A 21768-nucleotide genomic window follows, 5' to 3' on the forward strand; every position below is an offset into this window, starting at 1 on the left:
CTAATTACATGCTCTTGTTCTTTTGATGGTCATTCAACTGACTCTAAGAGATCTGTGAAACATCACTCATTTTGATAGCATTATATAAAACAGCCAATTTAGTTAACTTAAACTTTTACTCAGGAAGAATTGAATTTACTTTCGTCATATAGAAATTGTCTAAGGATTTCATTAGAATTTTATTAATAAGTACCATAGGGAAAACACATAACTTTTATAGTATCAAAATAGCTAATAGTTTTGAAAGAAAATGTCATGTTGCAAACTTTAGCACTGTGTTTTTTGTTTGTTTTTTGTTTTTGTAACGCTGTATTTTAGACAAATTCAAGTAAAATGTTTTTTAAAGGTTTAGAAAATGAACTGAACCTTCTTAAATTTGTTCCACTGTTTATTAAATGTAAGTACATACAGAGCATTGTATTAGGAAAAAGTTGAAATAACCTGTGTTCATCAACAGAGAAAGGCTAAACTGGGTTTATCTATATGATATGGGCAATTAAACAGTTGTTATAAAGACTGAAGTAGGTTAGGAGGCAATGAAGTGAAAAGATTGCTAAGATTCATTATTAACTGTAGAAAAAGGAAAGCCATAGAAAAGGGTGTGGTATGAACATTTGGTGTGGTTTTTTTAAAGTGTGTATATGCTTGTATGTGCCTCACATTTTACTAAAGACTCCCCCCTCCAAAACCTATTAACAGCATGTATTGGAAGAATGGGGTACTTTTACTAATTATTTTGTAAACTTTTATAGACTTTCTGTACTACAGCAAGTTCATTTATTAAATACTGTCAAGGATTAATTTGAGGAATTGGATGATTTCTTTATGCTTAGTAGACTAGTGAGCATCTAATACTTACGAAATCATGAATGTGAATGTGTACGTAATCTCATACTCCTCCCTAGGCTACGAGAAATTGAAGAACGGCTACATGGATTGAAAGCATCATCTATGACACAAACACCTGCCTTAAAATTTAAGGTAAGGAAAGACAGATCAGATTTTCATTGTTCATCTCAATTTTTTGTCAAGCATCATTTGAAGCATGACGTTAGGGATCAAATGAAATCCTAATTATTCTTTGAAATGAATTTTTTTTTGAACCCTTACAGTGTGTTGGACCCTGCTGGTTTCTAGATTCTACCAAGAAAAGAATGGACAAGGCTCAAAATACATAACATGGCATTACTGGGGTTATTATATAGAATAATATATAGGCACAAGAAGGAGGTTTGATTTTGCCTATAAAGGTTTATAAATGAATGACATTTGTACTTAATCTCTGTAAATTGGATATTGCCAAGTAGAGGAAAGAAGAAATGCTCTGTTCTTAAAAAAAAACAGCATAAACCAAGGTGTGGAGGGGTATAACCCATAGTATGTCCAAAAATAGAGACAGATCTGGGAAATATCTAGTATTTAAAATTAAACATTTGTGACCAACTAGTTGTATATGGTAAGGAAAATAGCTGGAAGTATATCAGTGATGATTCCACGGATGGAAAGCTGGCGTGTCAGCTGAAGTGTGTGACAGAAGCACAAGATGTGCATGTAATGCAGTTAGTTTGGAGCAAGGTGATCAAGCCAGTTCAGCTAGAAGATACAAGATGCAGGGCATGGGGGCTGTGGGAAAGTAGGAAGAGAACCTAGATTTGATGGGATAGTGGAAAGCTTTTCAGGGTTTTTGAGCATCAGAATAGATCTGTCTTAACAGTGGTTTAAAGAATAAAAAGTAGCAGAGAGACATTGACATTGGCCTATTGGAAAGGACACAGCTTATAGCTGAATAACAGCTTATTTGCAGTGTTAAATGGAGCATGACATAAGTCTCCTAATACTCATTTCCAGTTGAATATATGCCCATGTCTAGTATACTGTGTTATCTCTTCTTGATACCTGTTTGTTTTATCATAGGAACTTAACATACGTGTTACATGCTAGAATGATGCAGACATACTTATTCAATCTATTTCTCTGACTTATAAAGTTTTTTTTTAACTTAAACATTTATAAGCCGTATAATAAAGTTATAAGATACATTCAAAACCCATAAGAGCATAGTCTTTGAAGTCACCCCCACCTGGAATTTGAGTTCCATATCTACCACCATTATTATATATGATCAATGTTAAATATGTAGAATTGCTCTGATAGGAAAAATAAACTCTTCTATTTCATGTCCTGGGTTTTGTTGAGTATGATCCACTAAGTATATTAGAATCTCAAAATTAAATTATCACCTTACTAGAATTTATGCCCTTGTCAGCCACAAATTGGGACTTGCCATCTACCTCCATAAGGGTTAAATCATGTGCTGCTGCAGCTGCTAACCTTCAGCAGCCCCCTGAAAGGAGTTCAGGGTGAAGAGCAGAAATGAGGCATTCTGTACTCAGGGCGGGGGGCGGGAGGGATTTGGGGGGTGGTTGGGAAGACTGGCAGGACAGGTCTTCAGATAGCTAGGTATTTTCCCGAGCCAATTTTATGAGCACAATTCTTGTATCTCCTCATGTCTTTAAAAGCACTAAAATCATTCATAGTGATGACTGTTGCTCGTGACTAGCAGAAACCTTCTGGAAAAATATGTGCTTGATTGCATGTATTCCTCCTTCACCAAAATCACATATATACTGACCTTCCCCCCTGCACCTTTGGAACAGTTTCTCAGAGCTGCCTAAGGTGCTGTCGCCCAGGATGCAGTCCTTATATTGCCCCAAATAAAACCTAACTCACAATTTCCTGTTGCGTGTTTTTTTAAGTTGACACCCTATAGTTGGTATATCTTTCTAATACATGGTCATGTAGTCTAATAATATGAATTTTTAATTATGTAATTACTTATAGAGAAAAATATACAGATAACTGAAATTTAAAATTCCCAGGTGGCACTAGCGGTAAAGAACCCGTCTGCCAATGCAGGAGACGTAAGAGATGCTGGTTTGATCTCTGGGTCGGGAAAATCCCCTGGAGAATGAAATGGTCACCCACTCCAGTATTCATGCCTGGAGAATCCCATGGACAGGAGAGCCTGGCAGGTTACAGTCCATGGGGTTGCAAAGAGTCGGACACAAATGACTTAGCATGCATGCTCAAAAAGGAATATGTAATACATTGGCAAATTTATTTAGAACTTCAGAGTTCTAAAAGAAACAGAAGTCTTATATGCCTGTTAACTGGCAGATGACTTTACTTTCAGAATAAAATATTAGATTTGTCACATGTGACCACTGAACTTTAAAAAGAGCAAAAAAAGTATCAACAAACATTAATCTGGAGAGTAGAAGACTTTGATTGTGATCATGAGGCTTTGCCACTAACTAGTAATGTAATATTAGCCAGATTACTTAATATCTCTGAATTCCTCTGTTCATTGATCTCTATACAGAGTACTTAGACTAAATGTCTAAAGTATTTTTTCTTCACCCACAAAATTCTTTTGACAGCTGTAGATAACACTAAAGCAGTCATTACTCTTACTGGAGAGATAAGTAATTCCTTTGTGTTTGTCAACCAAACTGCAAATCAATCATAAACGAAGAAAAGTTGTTTAATCCATGGGTTTAGCAAGTTAATAAACATTTATGAAGTGCCTGACCAATGTATAAACCATTTTGCTGGGGTGTACGTGTGCATGCACACATGCATGTGTGTATCAAGCAGAAAGGATTTACAGAGCTTTCTCTTCTATCTTAACTATTTTTGTATCTTTATCTTTTATTCTTTTCTCACTTTATAGAGAGTAATCCTTTCAGAATTGATGCTTTCATCCCTGTCACTGTTATTCCAGATGCTTTTTCTTATATTTTTTATTTTTCTTAATACAGTTCTTCAGCCTTCAAACATCTTTAAGTTACTCCATTCTTTAAAAACAAAAATTTCTTAAACTTTATTTAGCTTTAAGCTACCATTTCAAAATATATATTCATTCATATGTACTTTTTCACTTGGAAAAAAAATCTCCAAGGGCATGGGAAGAGATTAAAGATATGTAAGATTGGGGGCAGGGACACTGTTACAGTATAGTCCAGAGGAGAAGTGATGAAGCGAAATGTTAGAATCTGTTGGAATGACTTCTTAGATGTTGGAGATAAGAGGGAGGAATGAATTTGTGATACCTTGAATCAAGATATGGAACATAGAGAGGTAAAGTGGGTTTAGGAGGGAAAGCTATCATGTTCTGGATGTAATCCAGTACTCATGACTACCCTGTTTTTCTTGAAGCCCTCTCCTCCCTTGACTTCCATGCTGCTTCATTATCCTGGTTCTCTTTCTTCTTTAACCCTCTCTTCTGTAGTTTTACCTACTCATCAGATGCAGACGTTCCTTGTAGTTCTATTTAAAGCCACTTTATCCTAAGTGATTCCTAAGCAGTTTTATCCATTCTCTCAGTGTTATATATCACTTCTGTAATGGTGACACATAGACTTAGATGATGACATAGTCAATTCCATATCTCCTGTCCTAAATTCTCAGTTACCTGTTAGGTATGTTCAGATACCTCAAACTAATTATGAACAAAAATGTGGTTTACTTAATTTTCCAGTTCATTCACAAGCTACTACCAGATTTACTCCCCTCCTAAAATGTGGGCCAAATCCTGTTCTCTTTCACTACCTGTAAAATAAATTATGCCCTGTTTTCTTAGTCAAATAGTCAAGGTTCTGTACATTTCTCATTCCAGTTACATTTTCCCCATAGCCAGTCTTCAACCTTATCAGATTGTTTCTCTCCTCTAAATTAAGCCAGGTTCTTTTCCGCCTCAGCTTTAGGTCATGTGGTTCTATCAGTATGGAATATCTTTCCAGCCCCAGTGTATCCCAACCCCAACTTTGGAAATCCTCTTCATCTCTTATGGCCAGTGCACATCCTTTATCTATTCACCTGTAGCACACTTTCCCTCTCTTATGCACTATTTTACTCTGTCTCCTCTGCAGGATTATAAACTCTTGGGTGTAGAAGCTCAGCCTTATTGGTCTATTATGTTTCAGAATACCTAATATTACTTTACACAAAATAGTAGTTTAATAAGTCTTCCTTCTCCTTATTCTCATTCTTCATTTTCTATTACATTTAAAGGTACTGAAGCTGCTCCTGGATAGTTTAAAATAATTAATGGTGGTTATATATTTAACAAGTAATGCAAATACAATCTAGACACAACTCATTTAAAATGATATATATTTGGAGATAATTTTATTATTTGTATTTTACCATATATTACATTATGTCCAAATTCTTTGAAAAACAGTTCACCATTTTTTAAATTTAGGGTGACTTTATCATTGTAGGTTGAAAATTTCTTCTGTATGGGATCCCCACTAGCAGTTTTTTTGGCATTGCGTGGCATCCGCCCGGGAAACACTGGAAGTCAAGACCATATTTTGCCCAGAGAGATTTGTAACCGATTACTAAACATTTTCCATCCAACAGATCCAGTGGTGAGTTGTAAATATGGATATCTGTGTCTCAATATTAAATTTTTCCTAAGAGAATCTGTAAGAAATCTTGCAAGGTACTGCTGAATTGATGAGAAAGTATTCATTTACAGACATCTCTTATTTTATTGCACTTCACAGATAATGCAGTTTTGTTTTTTATTTTTTACAAAGAAGTTTTGTGGCAACCCTGCATTGAGTAAGTCTATTGATGCCATTTTTCCAACAGCATTATTTTTTAATTAAGGTATATATTTTGCTATTTATACATAATGTTGTGGCATATTTAATAGACTTTTAAGTATAGTGGAAACTTAACTTTTATATGCATTGGGAAACCAAAAAAATTGTGTGATTCACTTTATTGCGGTGATCTAGAAGCAAACATGCATTATCTCTGAGGTATGCTTTATCTATTACACTTGATAAGTTCATATTTTTTAAATATTTTTCTTTGGTTTAGGGATTAGGAAGTAAAATACCTTAAAGATGTTCTGTTTATGTTGTATTTGTAGAATGAAAGCATAATGTAAAAGTACTATCCAGTTAATCCAAAGGACAGGAGTATTCTGAACTTTCAAACCTTAACCAGTTGTAATTCCAGTAATGTAGTAGCCATAAAATTTAAAAATCCACTTTAAATACTTTGTTCTCTAAAGCATGTTGCAACATTGAAATGTGTGTGGTAGATCCTCTTAAAATTGAGAATATTTAAATACTGTGTATTAAACATGGAAAAGTGGAAGAATTTATTTTAGACTGGTAGAATTACAACATTTTGGATTTTTGCATTCTGTTATGTTTGTAAATTTTTCTAATGTAAATAAATTTAAATTTTTGTAAATAAAAATAAATTTTTCTAATGTAAATAAGGATCTTGCATCCAGGTGAACAGTTTAATGTGAAGTAAGATTTTTGGATGAGAAAAATTCTTCATTAAATCATATTGGGAACAAGTATTAAATATAACTAAATTTAAGACAAACTATTTTAAATAGCATTTATTTTCTGAAAAACAGCTTTACCAAATAAATATAACATTGACTAAACGCTAGAATTTTAGAAAATTTTCCATATGTTAAAAAAAATCAAAACTACTATATTTAAGAAATAAATTTCACTGAAATGGAATCTAGTATTAAATTCAAATACTGACTGTACAATCTTGGCCAGGTCACTTCTGAGACTATCTATTTTTTATCTATATGATGCAGATGATGATATTTACCTCAAGGTTGTTACGATTAAGTAAAACATGTGCAAAACACCTAATTAGACCTTAAGTGTATTGTTATATCCATTCATTTTACTGATTTTCCTATAACTTGAAAGTGAACTTAAGATTGTAGGTGAACTGTGAGCTATATTTTGTATAATCTTAAACTTTATTATACAGTTGATCCTTGAACAGCTCTGGGGTTGGGGTACCAACCTTGTGTTCAGTCAAGAATTGGTGTGTAATCTTATAGTCAGCTCTCCATATCTACAGTTGCGTATCCACAGATTCAACCAATTGCAGACCATGTAGTGCTTTAATATCTATTTATGGAAAAAAAACACACACATATAGGTGGACCCATGCAGTTCACTCCTGTGTTGTTTAAGGGTCAGCTGTATTATGGAGGATTACAAACTCATTATTACAAATTATTTGTTATTCATTTTACAGTTTTTCTGTGCTTTTTTTTTTTTAATAGTTATGTCAGAACTGTGCTAGGCAGTTTTTCCAAACTTATCTATTCTTCCCAACATCCTTCTGAGGTAGTAGAAATTAGGAAGTATTATTTCTTTTCTACAGCTTAAGAAACTGAGGCTCTGAGACTTTGTGACTTGGTGAGTGTCATATAGTTAATAAGTGACAGAGGCCAGAATATGAATGCAGGGAATTATATGCCAAGTCCATTGCCTTTTCTGCTATATCATCCCTATTTCACCTTAGACAAATGGTCTTATATCATCATCGCATGTACTACATTAATCTGCTTGAAAATAGGGTCAACTGAGAGCTTAGATGTTAAAAATTGAGCTTATTTACTGTGTTCCAAGTTACTGTTTACTGCTTCAGTTTTGTTCATGAGACTTAATATTAATCTAATTGCTAGATGTTATCAGAACATAATAAAAAGGAATATTCCTCTGAAAAACAAGGTCTTCCCTATAGTTCAAACTTCCCTGTAGCTACAAGGTCTTCCCTTGTAGCTCATGCCCGCAGGCAGGAGACCGGGGTTCAATCCCTGGGAAGATCCTCTGGAGAAAGGAGTGGCAACCCACTCCCAATATTCTTGCTTGGAGAATCCCATGGACAGAGGAGACTTGCAGGCTACAGCCCGTGGGGTCGCAAAGAGTCAGACATGACTGAGCAACTAATATTACTGAAAAACTAATTTAAAGGGCACTATTAGCCTAGACTAACTCTAATTTTTTTGTAGTCTCATCATTAAGGATATATAATTAGACAAACTGCATATTATTAACAGTGAAGAAATAGGAATACATGTTAGGAATGTCAGGTTTTTAATCATTTCCTAAGGTCCTCTCAGCACACAGTAGAATCAGAATGAACAGTTTACTAAAACCTAAGCATTGTGCCTTAATGTTTTGTTTCTTTGAATTTTTTTACATCAAGGCTTATAGATTAGAACCATTAATACTGAAACACTACAGCAACATTTCACCTGTGCAGATCCACTGGTATAATACATCCAATCCTCTACCTTATGAGTATATGAAGCCAAGCTTTCTTCACCCAGCAAAAGATCCTACCTCAATTTCAGAGAATGAAGGCATCTCAACAATACCAAGCCCTGTGACTTCGCCAGTCTTGTCTCGCCGACACTATGGGGAATCTATAACAAATATAGGCAAAGCAAGCATATTAGGTAATTTCTCTTCGGTATTCCTCATCAATGAACTTAAGCAATTTTATATAGTCATTAAATTTTAGGTACCTGGAAATACTCTATATATTACAAAACATCTGAGAGTTAATGTATAGAGTTAACTACTCTCACTTCTTACATTTGAAGGCAAAAGCCCTAAATTCTCTAGTTAGATCAGATCCTGTGGTTAGAGAATATAAGAAACCTTGATGCACACACACACAAAAAGGTGGAGGCATCAAGTTCCTCATTTTAACCTTGGCCCCATCACTTGCTGTGAAATCTGGAGAAGTCACGTAGTTTTTAATGCTCGTCTCCCTCATCTGTGAAATGAGGGTGTGCTTGAGTACTAAGGGTGCCCTTGCCAACCCATTCTCTGATCTGTGTCCTAAAAGTCTCTCAAATCGTGTCCTCCTTGAGAGCAACAAGAATATTGAATTTCTCTTTGCGTGGTCTCCAGTTCCACCCACAGTGTTTGGTGTGGTGCTGGAGCTCAGTTGTGTGCCACTTTGTCCTTTGCTTTTGGTTACAAGTTGCCTTAATATAAAATGCCACAAGATGGCACTATAAGCAGGCTCTATCTGCTGGATTCATTGATATTCATCATAGAGATTGTTTATTCACAGCTTTTTATAACAGATCCACTTCACTTCCGGAGTAGGCATACCAATAGTAAATATATGCCCATGTGAATGGCATGATTCTTTTTATTAACATTTTTAATCTTATAAAATACTTTAAAAAGCAAAGATCACTTGAATAAAATAGAATCTTTTTTTCTTTGGAAGCTATATTCCTACAGTTTGTACAACTCTCATTCTGTTCAACACCATTTTTATTTAGAAACCTACAATATAAATTGCAATTTTTTTGTGTTCCCACCCTGGAAAAACATGACTAGGGCTCAGTCTCTCTGCCAACTGACTGTAATTACGGGTGGTGCTCTTTAGCCTGGTATGTGGTGTAATTCAGCAGAATGACTGGCCTGTTTTGTGAAATGCAGGGGCTGCAAGCATTGGAAAGGGACTTGGAGGAATGTTGTTCTCAAGATTTGGACGTTCATCTGCATCACAGTCATCTGAGACATCAAGGGACTCCATAGAAGACGAGAAGAAGCCAGTTGCCTCACCGCCCATGACCACCGTGGCAACGCAGACCCTTCCACACAGCAGTTCTGGCTTTCTTGACTCTGCATGTTAGTTCATACTCTTCTTTCCAGGTTTATACTGTGTCCTTTTTAAAACTGGAGGAAGACAAAGAGCATTAAGATATTAACACTAGCAGTCCACTCTGTAATCTAAAGTCCGCCCTAGCTTTTAAAGAAAAAAGTGCTTTTCCTCTACTTACATTTTCAGGAATAATTCGCAGGTAAATGCAGTTTTACTCTCTGCATGGGTGAATTAAGTTAAGAACATTAATAAGTGCCTTGTTGCACAGAGATCTTACACATCAAGCATAAAACAAATCTCTTTGTGGTAAGCACTCCCATAAAAGTAGTTTTTTTGTTTTTATTTTTAAACATGGTCTTCTCAGCTTTAAAAATTCATTTAGTTGCTACAGATCTATGGTATATCTACTCTTGATACCGTTTTTAAAATGCCCTGCCAAAACCATCCTGGTACTAATCCCATAGCTCCCTTTATCAACCTAATTATAAAGCCTTCAAAACTTTAATTGTATTGGATCCACTCTGTGGCTTCCCATCCTGTCCCTACTACCTTGTGTAAAATACTCAAGAAATGAATGAAAGAATGGATAATTATACTGGACTTAGCAATAGAATGATGCTTTATTTAATTTTTTCCAGTGGATTTATAAGGTCTAAAATCTTAAATAGTTGTGAAACACTAAAACACTTAGTGTACATTTACTTCTGAGGGTCTAAACTTAAAGCTTATTTATCAATGTCCAATGAAGTAAAACTAGTGAGTCCTAGTTTCCATTGACTTACATAAGGAAATGTAGATTCTGAAACTAGTTACTTCCTTTCCGTAACTATAGCAAGAAGAAAATTTTATTTTCTTTCTCTAAAAATGTTTAAACAGTTCATTTCAGATGCTTGGCTTTGTTTTCTTACCGTGTCTGCTACTCTTAATTTTAAAATAACCAGCATTCATTGCCGTTCATAAAAAATTAAAAAGGAAGTTGAGATGTGACAGTCCTAGAGGCTGGATCTTTCTCCATAGTCAGCCCCACTCCACGATGAATTATCCTAGCCATTGCTGAGTTGGACATTCCTATTTGGGCCAATTCCATTTTTTAAACTTAATCCTATGCCTGACTCTGAATACTAGAAATTTTATAATTTCAAGCCTTTTGAACACTGCCTAAAAAATTCATTTTAGATTTTGATATTTGTACAAAATTCATATTTTTTATGAGTTACTCTATGATTTATTGCTTAATAACAGAAATGAGATTGTGAAAATATAAAATTTTGTTTTAACATGCAGATGTCAAAAGAAAACTCTAAACTTCTGAAGAAAAATAAAGAATTTTGTAAGATGGCGGGTAAAAAGCCACAATTACTTGTAATGTTAATGCACAGCAATGATGCTAGTAAACATTAGGGTGAATAAGGGAACAAGAAGAGCAGGGTCAAATTTGAGCCCCAGAGAAGAGGTAAAGAAGACACAGAATTCTATAGGATCTGAGGGAAAAAACTGTCTTTTAGCATTTTTGCTATTTAACATAGAAATTTCAAAGTGATAATGATAATAAAAAAGAAACTTATTTCTTCTTCCAGGACATGTGAAGGTAGAAATGCTTAGTTCTATTGCGTTATAATATTTTAACAAAATATGTTTTCTGTCATTCTTGCATATAAATTCTTTGTTGGTTCTAATGGTAAATTACTTACCAAGTATAGACTCAGCTAACTGAGCTAACATGATTTCTTAGTTTCGTGTTTTCATCTTTAGATATAGATTTTAAAAGTCCAACTTTTAACACTGGACAACTTCTGTAGAAGAATTATGCCTTTTAAATCAAATCCTCTAGATTTACCTCTGACTTGCTTCAGTAATATACTCTTCTCTGTAATCCTGATTTAGATAAATTTCTTAAATCATAATTGCTATTTTGGCTGTATCTTGCAAATCATAAAACCATTCTTCCTTAAATCTTCTTTCTGGAATTTGATCACTGTGATTAGGTGATTCTGGCTTCCTTCTTGCTCACATTGATTGCCTCAGTTCTTCTCGATAACCTTCATTCTAAGGCTACCGACTTTGATTCTCCTGCTTTTTTGAGGGTAAGATGAACACAGACTGAATTCGTGATCAATCAGGGTTTCTCTCTTTGAAGAGTTAGTGTTGTCAATTGAAACTACTTCGTTGACATCAAGTTGAAGCATCTTATATAGCTGCTCTTCATTTCTTTTGAAAAGTATAGGCTTATTTCTGGTGGTTTTACTGTTTCTTTTCTTGTACTCCCTTGTGTTTGTAACATATCATGAAAAGAATTTGTTTCTTTTAGCACTGTTTTGCCTCTAGGTTAGAACTTAAATGAACTATAAATTTGAGGGATGTTTGAGCGTTAACAGATTATGACATTGTATTTCAGAATTAATTATGCTTACATTTTCCATGACAGAGCTCTTTGCAGAAACCTAATTGTGTACTTCTTTTTGTTTGCTAGGATTAATCAGCTTATTTGGGAGTATTGTTCTAACTTTTGGCCACTGCATCACTGAAGGCCATTTATAACCATCAGCCAACACTTTACAGCATCTTGTGTTTTGTTTTTTTTTTTCCACAGATTTCAGACTTCAAGAATCGTTCTTTAATCTCCCACAACTTCTTTTTCCGGAAAATGTAATACAGAATAAAGATAATACCCTCGGTATGGTATATGTCAGGAATAGCATTCAGAACGCTGTAAAAACGGTCTACTTAGATTTCTTCTGCTCACTGAAAACTTGATCAGTTTTTCTATGAGAGCAGCTTGAATGTTACCATTAACAGACTATTTCAAATGTATTCTCTTCCTGTATTTCCTAATCTTAAATGGTAGTGGTCCTGAAACCAGAGTATTCATTAGTTACTTAGTGTGCTAAAGTATGTCATACTCCTATATGCTTCTCCAAAGAAGGAACTGTTTAGAGAGAGAAGAAAAGCATTAGGCCATTTTCTTTCTTCTCTGTTGCCTTCCAGCCTTCAGAGAGCTTCACTGTTCTTTTCATGTAATATATTTAAATATAGAAGGATTTCATAGTATAAAGAGTTTAATCATTCCTAGTTATTTCAGATATTAATAACACTATCCCTAGGGCTGTTATAATGCCATAGATGATACCTGGTTTCAACACAAATATTTAATGGTCTTTAGAGGTATAGGCTTGCTTTGAAAAAAATTATTGGCTACAAGAGATATTTTCAATCTCCTGATTTTCAGCAGATTCAAAATGTATTAGTAAAAATTAATCTTAGCAGTTTAAAATTTTTATCTTAACTTCTCATTCCTTTTTTTCTATATCTCCTTTCTCTTTCCTTTTTTAAAAATAATGGATTTTGTCTTTAACCAAAAAAGTAAGTTACAAGTTTCTCCTTGTATTTTCAAACCGTATCTAATTTTGCAATTTCCATGTTTATAATTGCTAATTTTCATGCATTTTTTCTTCTTTCAAAAAAAAAAATCTTGACTAGATATAGCTCCTAAAACAGGGTGTCAGCATAACAAGCTGATTTTGGTTTTTGGCTCTATGACAGCAGTTTGTGATGATCTAATTCAGTGAACTCCTCTCAAGAAATGATTTTTATAAGTGCTGTCTCTAGTCCCTTGCTCATGTAATAGTCACTTCTGTAAAGAAATAACTGACTTGTGCTTTTTGAATATTTAGAGAAAGGAAAATTAATCCATTAATCTATTTGTCCTACATTCAAGTAGTCCTTTTATCCACTCCCTTAAAGCCATCCCAGCTACCTAAGCAGTTAGACCACTTGTCATAACTACACCACATTGATTCAGATGGTAATATGTATATGGCTTCTATTTTCTCTTTTCGTGTTTTTATTCATTCAACAATTTTACCATGAGGCAAGTAGATAGTCACTAGAAGAGACACCAAGATGAACCAATTTCAGTGCTGCCCATAAAGATGTTAAATGCTTATGTGGAAACTTAAGTATATTTTAGAGGGCATATATTCTTGTAGGGAAGGTGGATATTATGGTAGAATGTGATGAACCTCATGACAGAGATTCTAAGGAGAGAGAAAATGTTTTCACTTGGAGAAATGAAAAAAAAAGGTTTTGTGGAAGTAGGACTTAAATAAGCAGAGATGAAAAGACATTGCAGAGAAAAGAAACAGCACAGCACAAGCGAAAACACAGAGATGGGAAGCACAGGTTATGCAGAGATCTAGAAGTTAGTTCTGAGAAGAACCAAGGATGAGTAGAAGGGAGTAGTTCTGAATATGCTGAGGAACGTTTCTCCAACCAGGTGGTAGAGGATCCAGCGGATCTGGCCATCCCCAGAAGTTCCTTTGTGTTCTTATGAGCCTGTGTTTCCCCAAATAGCCCATCTGTTGTCAAATGTTAGGTGTCTGAATGTCTTTCAGAGTAGATTAGTGTTGGGAAATTTGGAGATCAGAAAATGGCAACTAATTATAAAGTTCATTATGGAGTTTTTGCTATTTTTTTTAAAATAAAGGATGTTTAGAGAATGTTTTTAAATATATTTGGAGCTATGATAAGTCACAAAATGTAAATATTCCTTGACTATCAAACATCTAACTACATAAAATATATGGTTGCTCTGAGGCAAAGGAAAAATAAGAAATAATTTATCAAGAACTCTGAGCATATATTGCAAATGACTCTTTTGTCAGTCATTTGGAAACCCAGTTTCCTTTACTAGTACTTTCTACTTAGTACTAGATACTAAGGTTTTCTTAGTATCTACCTAAAGCCTAAAATCATTCAATTATAATCATAATTGCTATTTATAAATAAGATAATTTTTTAAGATTCATTAAGTTTTTGAAAATTTCTCTCCAGGATGTTAAGACACTCCCTTTAAATAGAAGAAACCTGTCCAGTTGGTAAAATGGTTACTTTCTATTCATGTATTTTACTTTTTAACACCATATTCCAGGTTGACAAGCCCTGTGCACAAAAGAACACTCTACTGAAGGCAGAGTGCTGAGGAAACTCTGCCTTCAGCCTGGGTAGATGGCAGACATTTGCTTGGAGAGTAAGGAAGGAAATGTGCCCATATGCATGACTCCCCCAAAAAGAAAATAAAAGGTGAAAGTGAAGTCGCTCAGTCATGTCCGACTCTTTGTGACCCCCATGGACTGTAGCCTACCAGGTTCCTCTGTCCATGGGATTTTCCAGGCAAGAATACTGGAGTGGGTTGCCATTTCCTTCAACCCATGTTTTAAAACAGTGAAAGCAAATTATTGATGATTGTTAAAAGCCAGCAAATTTTTTTTTCATTTTTACCTCTCCTCAACTTTCAGGAATCTTAAATTCTCTTTTTGTAGATACAGGAATATTAACTCATAGGCACTCCAGAGAAAAGGATTAAGTGATTTTATGTTCTCCGTTTTCTTGACCTAATTCAGTGAAAGAAACTAGGAAAATACTAACCTGTCTGATGCCACCCCTTCTTGATACAATAATGAGAAAGCAGGTCCAAGGCAACTCCGTGTAGATTTGGGCCGACTTTGGCCAAGAGCACATCTCACAGCATATGTAGCATAGTACTACCATGTAGTGATCTCACACCGTTGGGAATTCTGTGGTCTACTTAAAGAAAAAGATGAGACATTGGCACACCTACATCCATCCATCCACCCACCTGTAAAACCAACACGAATATGGTGTCAGCTGCAAACCAGACTGCCTGGGGTAAACCTTTTAAGGAAGATGAGAGACTGTAAAATAGGTTCATCGAGTACAAGCTGGTTACCTAAATTTCCATTTTGATGGGGACAACCTACAGATAAATAGAAAGGGAGGGGATGGGGTAAGCCAATCTAGTTAATGACACTTATTAAAAATCCTGTAGGTGATAAGAAGGACAGGGACACATAAGGAGACAATAAATTCATCATTTGGGTTTGTAGTATACGAAAGGCAGTGTTGCACAGTGATAGCACATTAAGAATACATTTCAGGGACATAAAATCAAAGTGGAGCCGAGTAACACTGGTTGTAACAAGAAAAATCTCCCTTTAACTTTAGAATAACAGTTGTTTAAGACTGTTGGACTAGGAAGGCATTCTACAGTGGCCTTTAAAAGGAATTCTTAGAAATAACATGGTATGGGCTTTACCAATTTTAATGTGTATTTCCCATCTCTTTGTTTTTCCTCTTATTTCTCCTTTTTTTCTTCATAACTGACTTCACCTTGACTCCTCTTCAAGGAGTCAAGTTGTGTTTAAGAATTCATTTCTTCTTTTCATCTTCTTGTCTGTTATGCCAGAATGTACCTACGAATTTTAACACAGATGTCCCATGGAATACGAAAAATAAAAGATTGACATTCCTATCCTGCAGTTCAACATGTGGATTTCAACTATTTCTGACTTCTTATGGACTAGCTTATAATTTAAATGAGAAAAATAGCAGTTTTGTAAAAAGTCTATGTCAATATAGTTCATAGTGCTTTATAACCTGATTGGGTATTTATACTGTTTGAGTGTAAATAAACCTTATCTAAAATTTTTTAGATAAGATCCATGGACATTCTTTGTCAGAAAAGCACAATTGAATAGAAAAATAACTATAAAGGCATTTTTAAATCACCAAATGGTATTGTTTAAAATAAACATTAGCTAAACGTTTATTTGAAATTGTGCACTAAATTGATGTGATTTCCTTTATGCGATTTCCAAACTTCCTGGGTAAAGCAAAACCCAGCTTTTTCTCCAACCTCCTTAATTTTTGCCAATTTTTACTTTTTATACCTACTAGCACACTGAACAAAAGAGCAGATTTTGAGTCTGAACGGTAGTGATTTTTATTTTTAAGACAGACCCTTCAAAATACTGTATGGCTTATTGACAGCTTTCGAGGGATTCCCGAAGATGAAATTATCATTTGTCTAAGTGTTTTATCTCTTAAGGATTTGTTAGATGAACCAATTGCAGTGGTATAGCCTTGGATTTGGTAAGGTGATTTTTCTCACGTGTTACAAGGACTTTCTGTGTGTTTTAGAAAAAACTTAATTGAATTTACTGAGCTATTTGAGGACAGCACTGTTGTAAATGAAGTCCTTAATTTCACTTTCCCAGCCAGTGGATTCTTGAGCACAGGTATGTCCCAGGTGCATGTTTGGCCCAGCTGACAGGATAGAGACTAGACTACGTCGTGGCCCTTTGAGGAATTCAGCATAGTGGGGAGAAAAGCATTGTAGGACTGCAGTGGATGTTACCTTCCAGCATGTTCCCCTGAGCCAGCTGATGTAAAGAGCCTCCTCTGTGAAGGAGCCTTTGAGTGCGCTGTTGCACTCCTGCCGACATTATTGCATCTAAGGCAGACCCGTCATTCTGCAAGAAGACTATTTGATGTATCTTTCAGGTTAGGCACAAATTATAAATAGCAAGGCCAGGATTTGAGGCCAGTTTCTTTATTCCAAATATACTGTATGGTACCAAGTGAGATTTTTGTTTTCTTACTTTATTATTCCATACTGACCTGAGCATACAAAGGAGAGGGTTCACCAGACAGAATCCTGAGCTACTGAGGCTCTTGAGTGTTTTCTTCCATAAGATGAGAGTGGAAAGTCACTTTTTAAAAAATAGTAATAATAATTAGGAGAGTCACTTCTGTTTGGTTAATTTTTATCCTCTAAATCTAGTAAGTCTGTGCAGAAACAATCTTACTGTGATACTTACTCATTTGTTTGACTTCTTTTTAGTGGAACTGGATCACAGAATTGACTTTGAACTCAGAGAAGGCCTTGTGGAGAGCCGCTATTGGTCAGCTGTCACGTCGCATACTGCCTATTGGTCATCCTTGGATGTTGCCCTCTTCCTGTTAACCTTCATGTACAAACACGAGCACGATAATAATGTGAAACCCAGTTTAGATCCAGTCTGAACCCTTGAAGGACATTAATGGCCCAAAACTGATTTTTTCTTGTTAAATATGTGTGTCAAGATATGAAAGTTTCAGGTTTAAGTATGTTTCAGTTTTGTTTAGGGCAAGAAATATTTGAATTTGAAAGCACTTTATTTTATTTAAAAAAGCAAAACAAATGTTCAGTTCAAAAGAAGTTATTTATAATTTTCATCATTTTAATTATGAGTCTGACAGAACCCCCTGCAGAGGATCAAGGAAGACCTAGAATTGAGGAAGATTTAGGAACCTGCAAGCTTATAAATCACAATCTAATTTCTCCCAAATATAAAGGCATATTAATGGGTTGAACCTAATGTATTAACCAAAGTATGTTATAAATCTAAAATGATCAAGATCCAGGATATTCTATGTAAAGATCACAAGGTGGTATCATTGTTTTAGATTTGTATGAAAACTTACATTTCCACAATTTCTTTGAAACATGAGTAGAACAAGTTTAAAATGTTTTGAATTTAACTTGTTTAACTCTCTAATGCTGAGAGAAACATTTGAACTACTGTATAGTTTATTACCTCTGACTAATTGCTTTGTGTCAATGTATGAAACATTACATTTTTTTAAAATTTCTTTGAACAATTTAAGAACCACATTTATTTTCTATAATGTTAAGACCCTTTTTTCTCAGAACTCCATCTTTGTACTCTTCAGATGAATATATAGACACTGTGGTATAATTTCAGTATTTTTTCCATTAAAAACTTGTAGTTTCACACAAATAACACTAGTTCAATTATTTTGAAAAAGAAAGTGAACTTTTTATTATGTCACATGCACCTCAAAGAAAACTGAAGGTTTCTACTTGACACAGAGTACTCCAGAATAGGTACATTTAGTAAACTTTATTGGAAAATTAGTCAACTTCTCTGGAGTAGGGAGTATAACTATTTTAATTAAGTATATAAGCATCTGTGTGCCAAACAATTAACATATAAAAAGGGGATAGAGGGCCCTAACAAATTTTTTAAGTGTTTTGAGGAATTGTAGTTGCAACATAGACAAAATGTTCAGGATTCTGAGGCATTGAAAGAGTTTCCTTGGCTGTCATTTTTTCCACAGTGCTTTTCATCTGAGGAGCTCAAAGTGCTTTGTGATTTAATAATCTATGTAGAAGCTCCTTGAGGTAAGTGAATGAGTGTTATTCTCATGTTACATGTTAACACACTAAGGCACCAAAATATATAAAGTGCCTTGAATTAGATGACAAAGCAAACCAGGAGAGCTCAGATTGAAGACAGGCCATATTCTTTTATGTGCTGTTCGTTGACTAATAATTCACACATGACCTCTTATTTTGCAAATAATAATAATAACAGAAGTTGCCATTCATAATTTGGAGAAATGACTGAAACCAGTCCTTCACCCTACTGGTCGTATACATTCTTGGGTTCTCACACACAAAGGAGGAGTTACTTAGAAGGAATCAGTAGCCATTTCTGCTACAGCCAACCCTCACTTATGAGAGGCTTCCACTGGGTTCTCCTTAAGGTGCTGTATTTGCTTATCTCAGCTTCACAGAAATCATTGTCAAACTAGGAGCAAAGTTGGTCAGTTATACATCTCACCTTCCTTCTTTAGAAGATATAAAATCTTTGGCTTACTTGTAGGCTTTACTTGGTTGGCCTTTCATTGAATTTGCACAACATAAAGCACTTCTTAGTGTTTAAAAAGATCCTAAGGCTTCATAGCCAAATATGTGACTCACTAAGAAACTCTTGCTATAAAAGGCTTTTAATGCTATCTTAGCAAAGCTGAAGCAATGTCTTTCAAATCTAGAGATTCCTGTGAACTCAGGTCATTCTCATACCCTGTTTATTTCATAGTTCTATTTAGTTTTCAGGAGAATTAAACTTCCATCTCATATACTGTTTCATTAAAGGTACACGAGCCTTTGGGTCTTAAGACATTCAAATGCCTCAGAGCTTTAAGGGATTATTCATTCTTAACCGCTAGAATGTCAAGAGCCCCTTTCACCTGAGGGGAGTGAAAACCTATCAAACCTTTTAATTTGATATTCAGTAAAAGGAAAAGTATACTCCCATAGCTATAGGAAAATATCAGCTTCCATTTTTTCATGTTAGGGAAAAAAATCCAATTTAGCCACATGGAAGTTATTTGAATTCTTGAAAAGAGCAATATTAAAACCACCTTTTCGAAATGAGATATTCTGGATTATTGGACAGGTGTTTTGTTTTCAATTCATTATTTCATAAACATGGCGTTTTTTATTTCACAGTACTCTTCTTATTTCCATGTCTCTGCATGTTATCATGGAATGTACTTGTATATACTCAAATAATATACAGAGTATGTGTAATTCTAGCTTGATTTAGAAGCTAAGTCAGTTACTGAGTAACATTTTGCAACTTTATTCCTGCAAGTACTAAATTGGCCAAAAAGTTCTGTTTTTGATACATTAAAATTTTATTCTCTGCTTTGTGTACCTGCTCTGATGATTCTTCTGAGTACTGGTCAGACCATTCAAACAATTTTAATCCAGTTAGGCCCCTAAGAATTATTTATACTTAGAATAAGGAGGATGTTTTGTTAGTTCATAACTTTATTTTTGACAGTAATTATACTTGTGTTATAATCCAGTGTTACAGATATTAGCACTTATTATAAAATATTCTCGGTTTCCTGGTAACTAATTTATACTCCAGAAGTAAGCCTTAGGAATCTTTTCTTTTACTTCTGATAGGTAGCATCTGTCAGCCTTTGGGAATTCTCACACTGAACATGTTCTTTAGAAGGTCTCAGATGGTGACATGTAAACATTCATCTCATTTTCTGTTTCCTCACTGGGGCTGCAGTATTCCGATCTTACTCTGGCATTGCCTCCCCTGAAGAGGAAACAGGAAAAGAAACCACCAGTGGAGTGTCACAGCCAATCCCATGACTCCTTCCAGTGATGACACTTTGAGCCCCTTAAGGTAGAACTAGACCGAACCTAGAGAGTTCGCTGTAAGGCCTACAGTAGAGGAAAAAGAAGTGAGTTGCTTTCTGATTAATTAGGTGGTTAATATTTTTGTCTTCTCAGCCACAATGAGTAGGGCATTCGGACAATTGAGAAAACTAATTTGAGTGCATGTCTTAGAACTGTTTGAATAATCTTTTGTTAGCTTGGAAATGAGGCTAAGGAAGATATGTGATATTAAAGAAGGATCAGGGCAGAGCTAAAAAGAGGATGTAGCAGTCCTTCACTGGAGAAAGAACTAGAACTTGACCGGACAAGTCTGAGTGTTGGATAGTTGACTTCTGTGGTTATTCTCAGGTCTTTTATCCGGATTCTGCTTGTCATCCTGCTTGAATACTTCTGCCTCAGGCCTCTGCCAGTAATCTGCTGGTCCTCTGACTGAATTTGAAACACATGCAGGGACTTCCCTGGCAGTCCAGTGGTTAAGGCTCCATGCTTCCAATGCAGGGGTGTGGGTTGGATTAAGATGGCCACCAAAAAATGCATTAAGTATTTTTATGGCTAGGTATGGGCAATACATACTGTTTCCTGACATTATATAATAACTTACCTACCTAGAAAAACTTTTGCTGTATATACAGCAGATTTGGCAGGAAGCATTCCCACTGAACTCATAACTCTGTTAATTCTAGGATGGGTCTAAGAACCTTGCAGCCCATGCTGTCTCCATTTGCATTAGTCAAGGGGAAAGGAAGTTGCCAAGGAAATATTTGTAGTATTGAGCTTGGAACAGTGTACAGAATGGCAGGATATAAAATTTCATCTCGAAGCTCTCATTTAGTAAATGTTAGGACTGGCATGATAACAGCCTGTATTATATGCATCCTGTTTCAGTCGTCATTGGATATTTGCAGTAATTTTCAGAGGATCTTAAAATTTCAGTGTTTATACAGATTTTAGAGGTCATCTCATCCAACCACGTTTTAGTTTGATGTGAGCATTTAAATAGCATAAAGGTCTTGAAAAATAAAGGTGAGGGACAGCATGTTAGGTTCAGCCCAAAGACCTTGAAAGACTAAATACTTGGCAGTAGAGGAGGGAGGTTATGGTCTCTCTACAGAAAAATGTCATTGACCATAGTGGAATTCTGAAGCCAGAAGGGGTGTAGAGACCATCATTTTCCAAAATACGTTATGCAAACTTTAATAGATGTTGGTTCAGAAAATAAGTTTGGGAAATGCCAGCTTTAGAAAACTTTTACAGCAGGACTTCAGAAGCCTTCAGTGTATTAAATGCAATGTGAATCTGGTGCTGAGGGGCGGAGAAGGGAAGTTTTTCCAAACTTAACTTAACCATAGTTAATGGCAACCCATTCCAGTATTCTTGCCTGGAGAATTCCATGGACAGAGGAGCCTGGCAGGCTACAGTCCATAGGGTCGCACAGAGTCAGA

The 21768-nt window shown here is 35.2% G+C and overlaps 1 protein-coding gene across 6 annotated transcripts in view; it reads left to right on the forward strand.

Moving 5' to 3' along the window:
- Window positions 1-19833, forward strand: part of DDHD1 (DDHD domain containing 1) — a 67531-nt gene extending 47698 nt beyond the window's left edge. For 4 of the 6 annotated variants that reach the window (XM_025295500.3, XM_025295501.3, XM_025295507.3 and 1 more), the window contains 6 exons: window positions 906-981; window positions 5286-5435; window positions 8059-8311; window positions 9315-9506; window positions 12071-12154; window positions 17180-19833. In XM_025295500.3, coding sequence (XP_025151285.1) covers window positions 906-981; window positions 5286-5435; window positions 8059-8311; window positions 9315-9506; window positions 12071-12154; window positions 17180-17361 — 937 coding nt within the window. In that variant the 3' untranslated portion in view covers window positions 17362-19833. The remainder of the gene's footprint in view (window positions 1-905; window positions 982-5285; window positions 5436-8058; window positions 8312-9314; window positions 9507-12070; window positions 12155-17179) is intronic. The other 2 variants (XM_025295502.3, XM_025295506.3) reach the window with 1 other exon arrangement.
- The last annotated feature ends 1935 nt before the right edge of the window (window positions 19834-21768 follow it).

Source organism: Bubalus bubalis, chromosome 11, assembly GCF_019923935.1.
Source record: "Bubalus bubalis isolate 160015118507 breed Murrah chromosome 11, NDDB_SH_1, whole genome shotgun sequence".
NCBI lineage: Eukaryota > Metazoa > Chordata > Mammalia > Artiodactyla > Bovidae > Bubalus > Bubalus bubalis.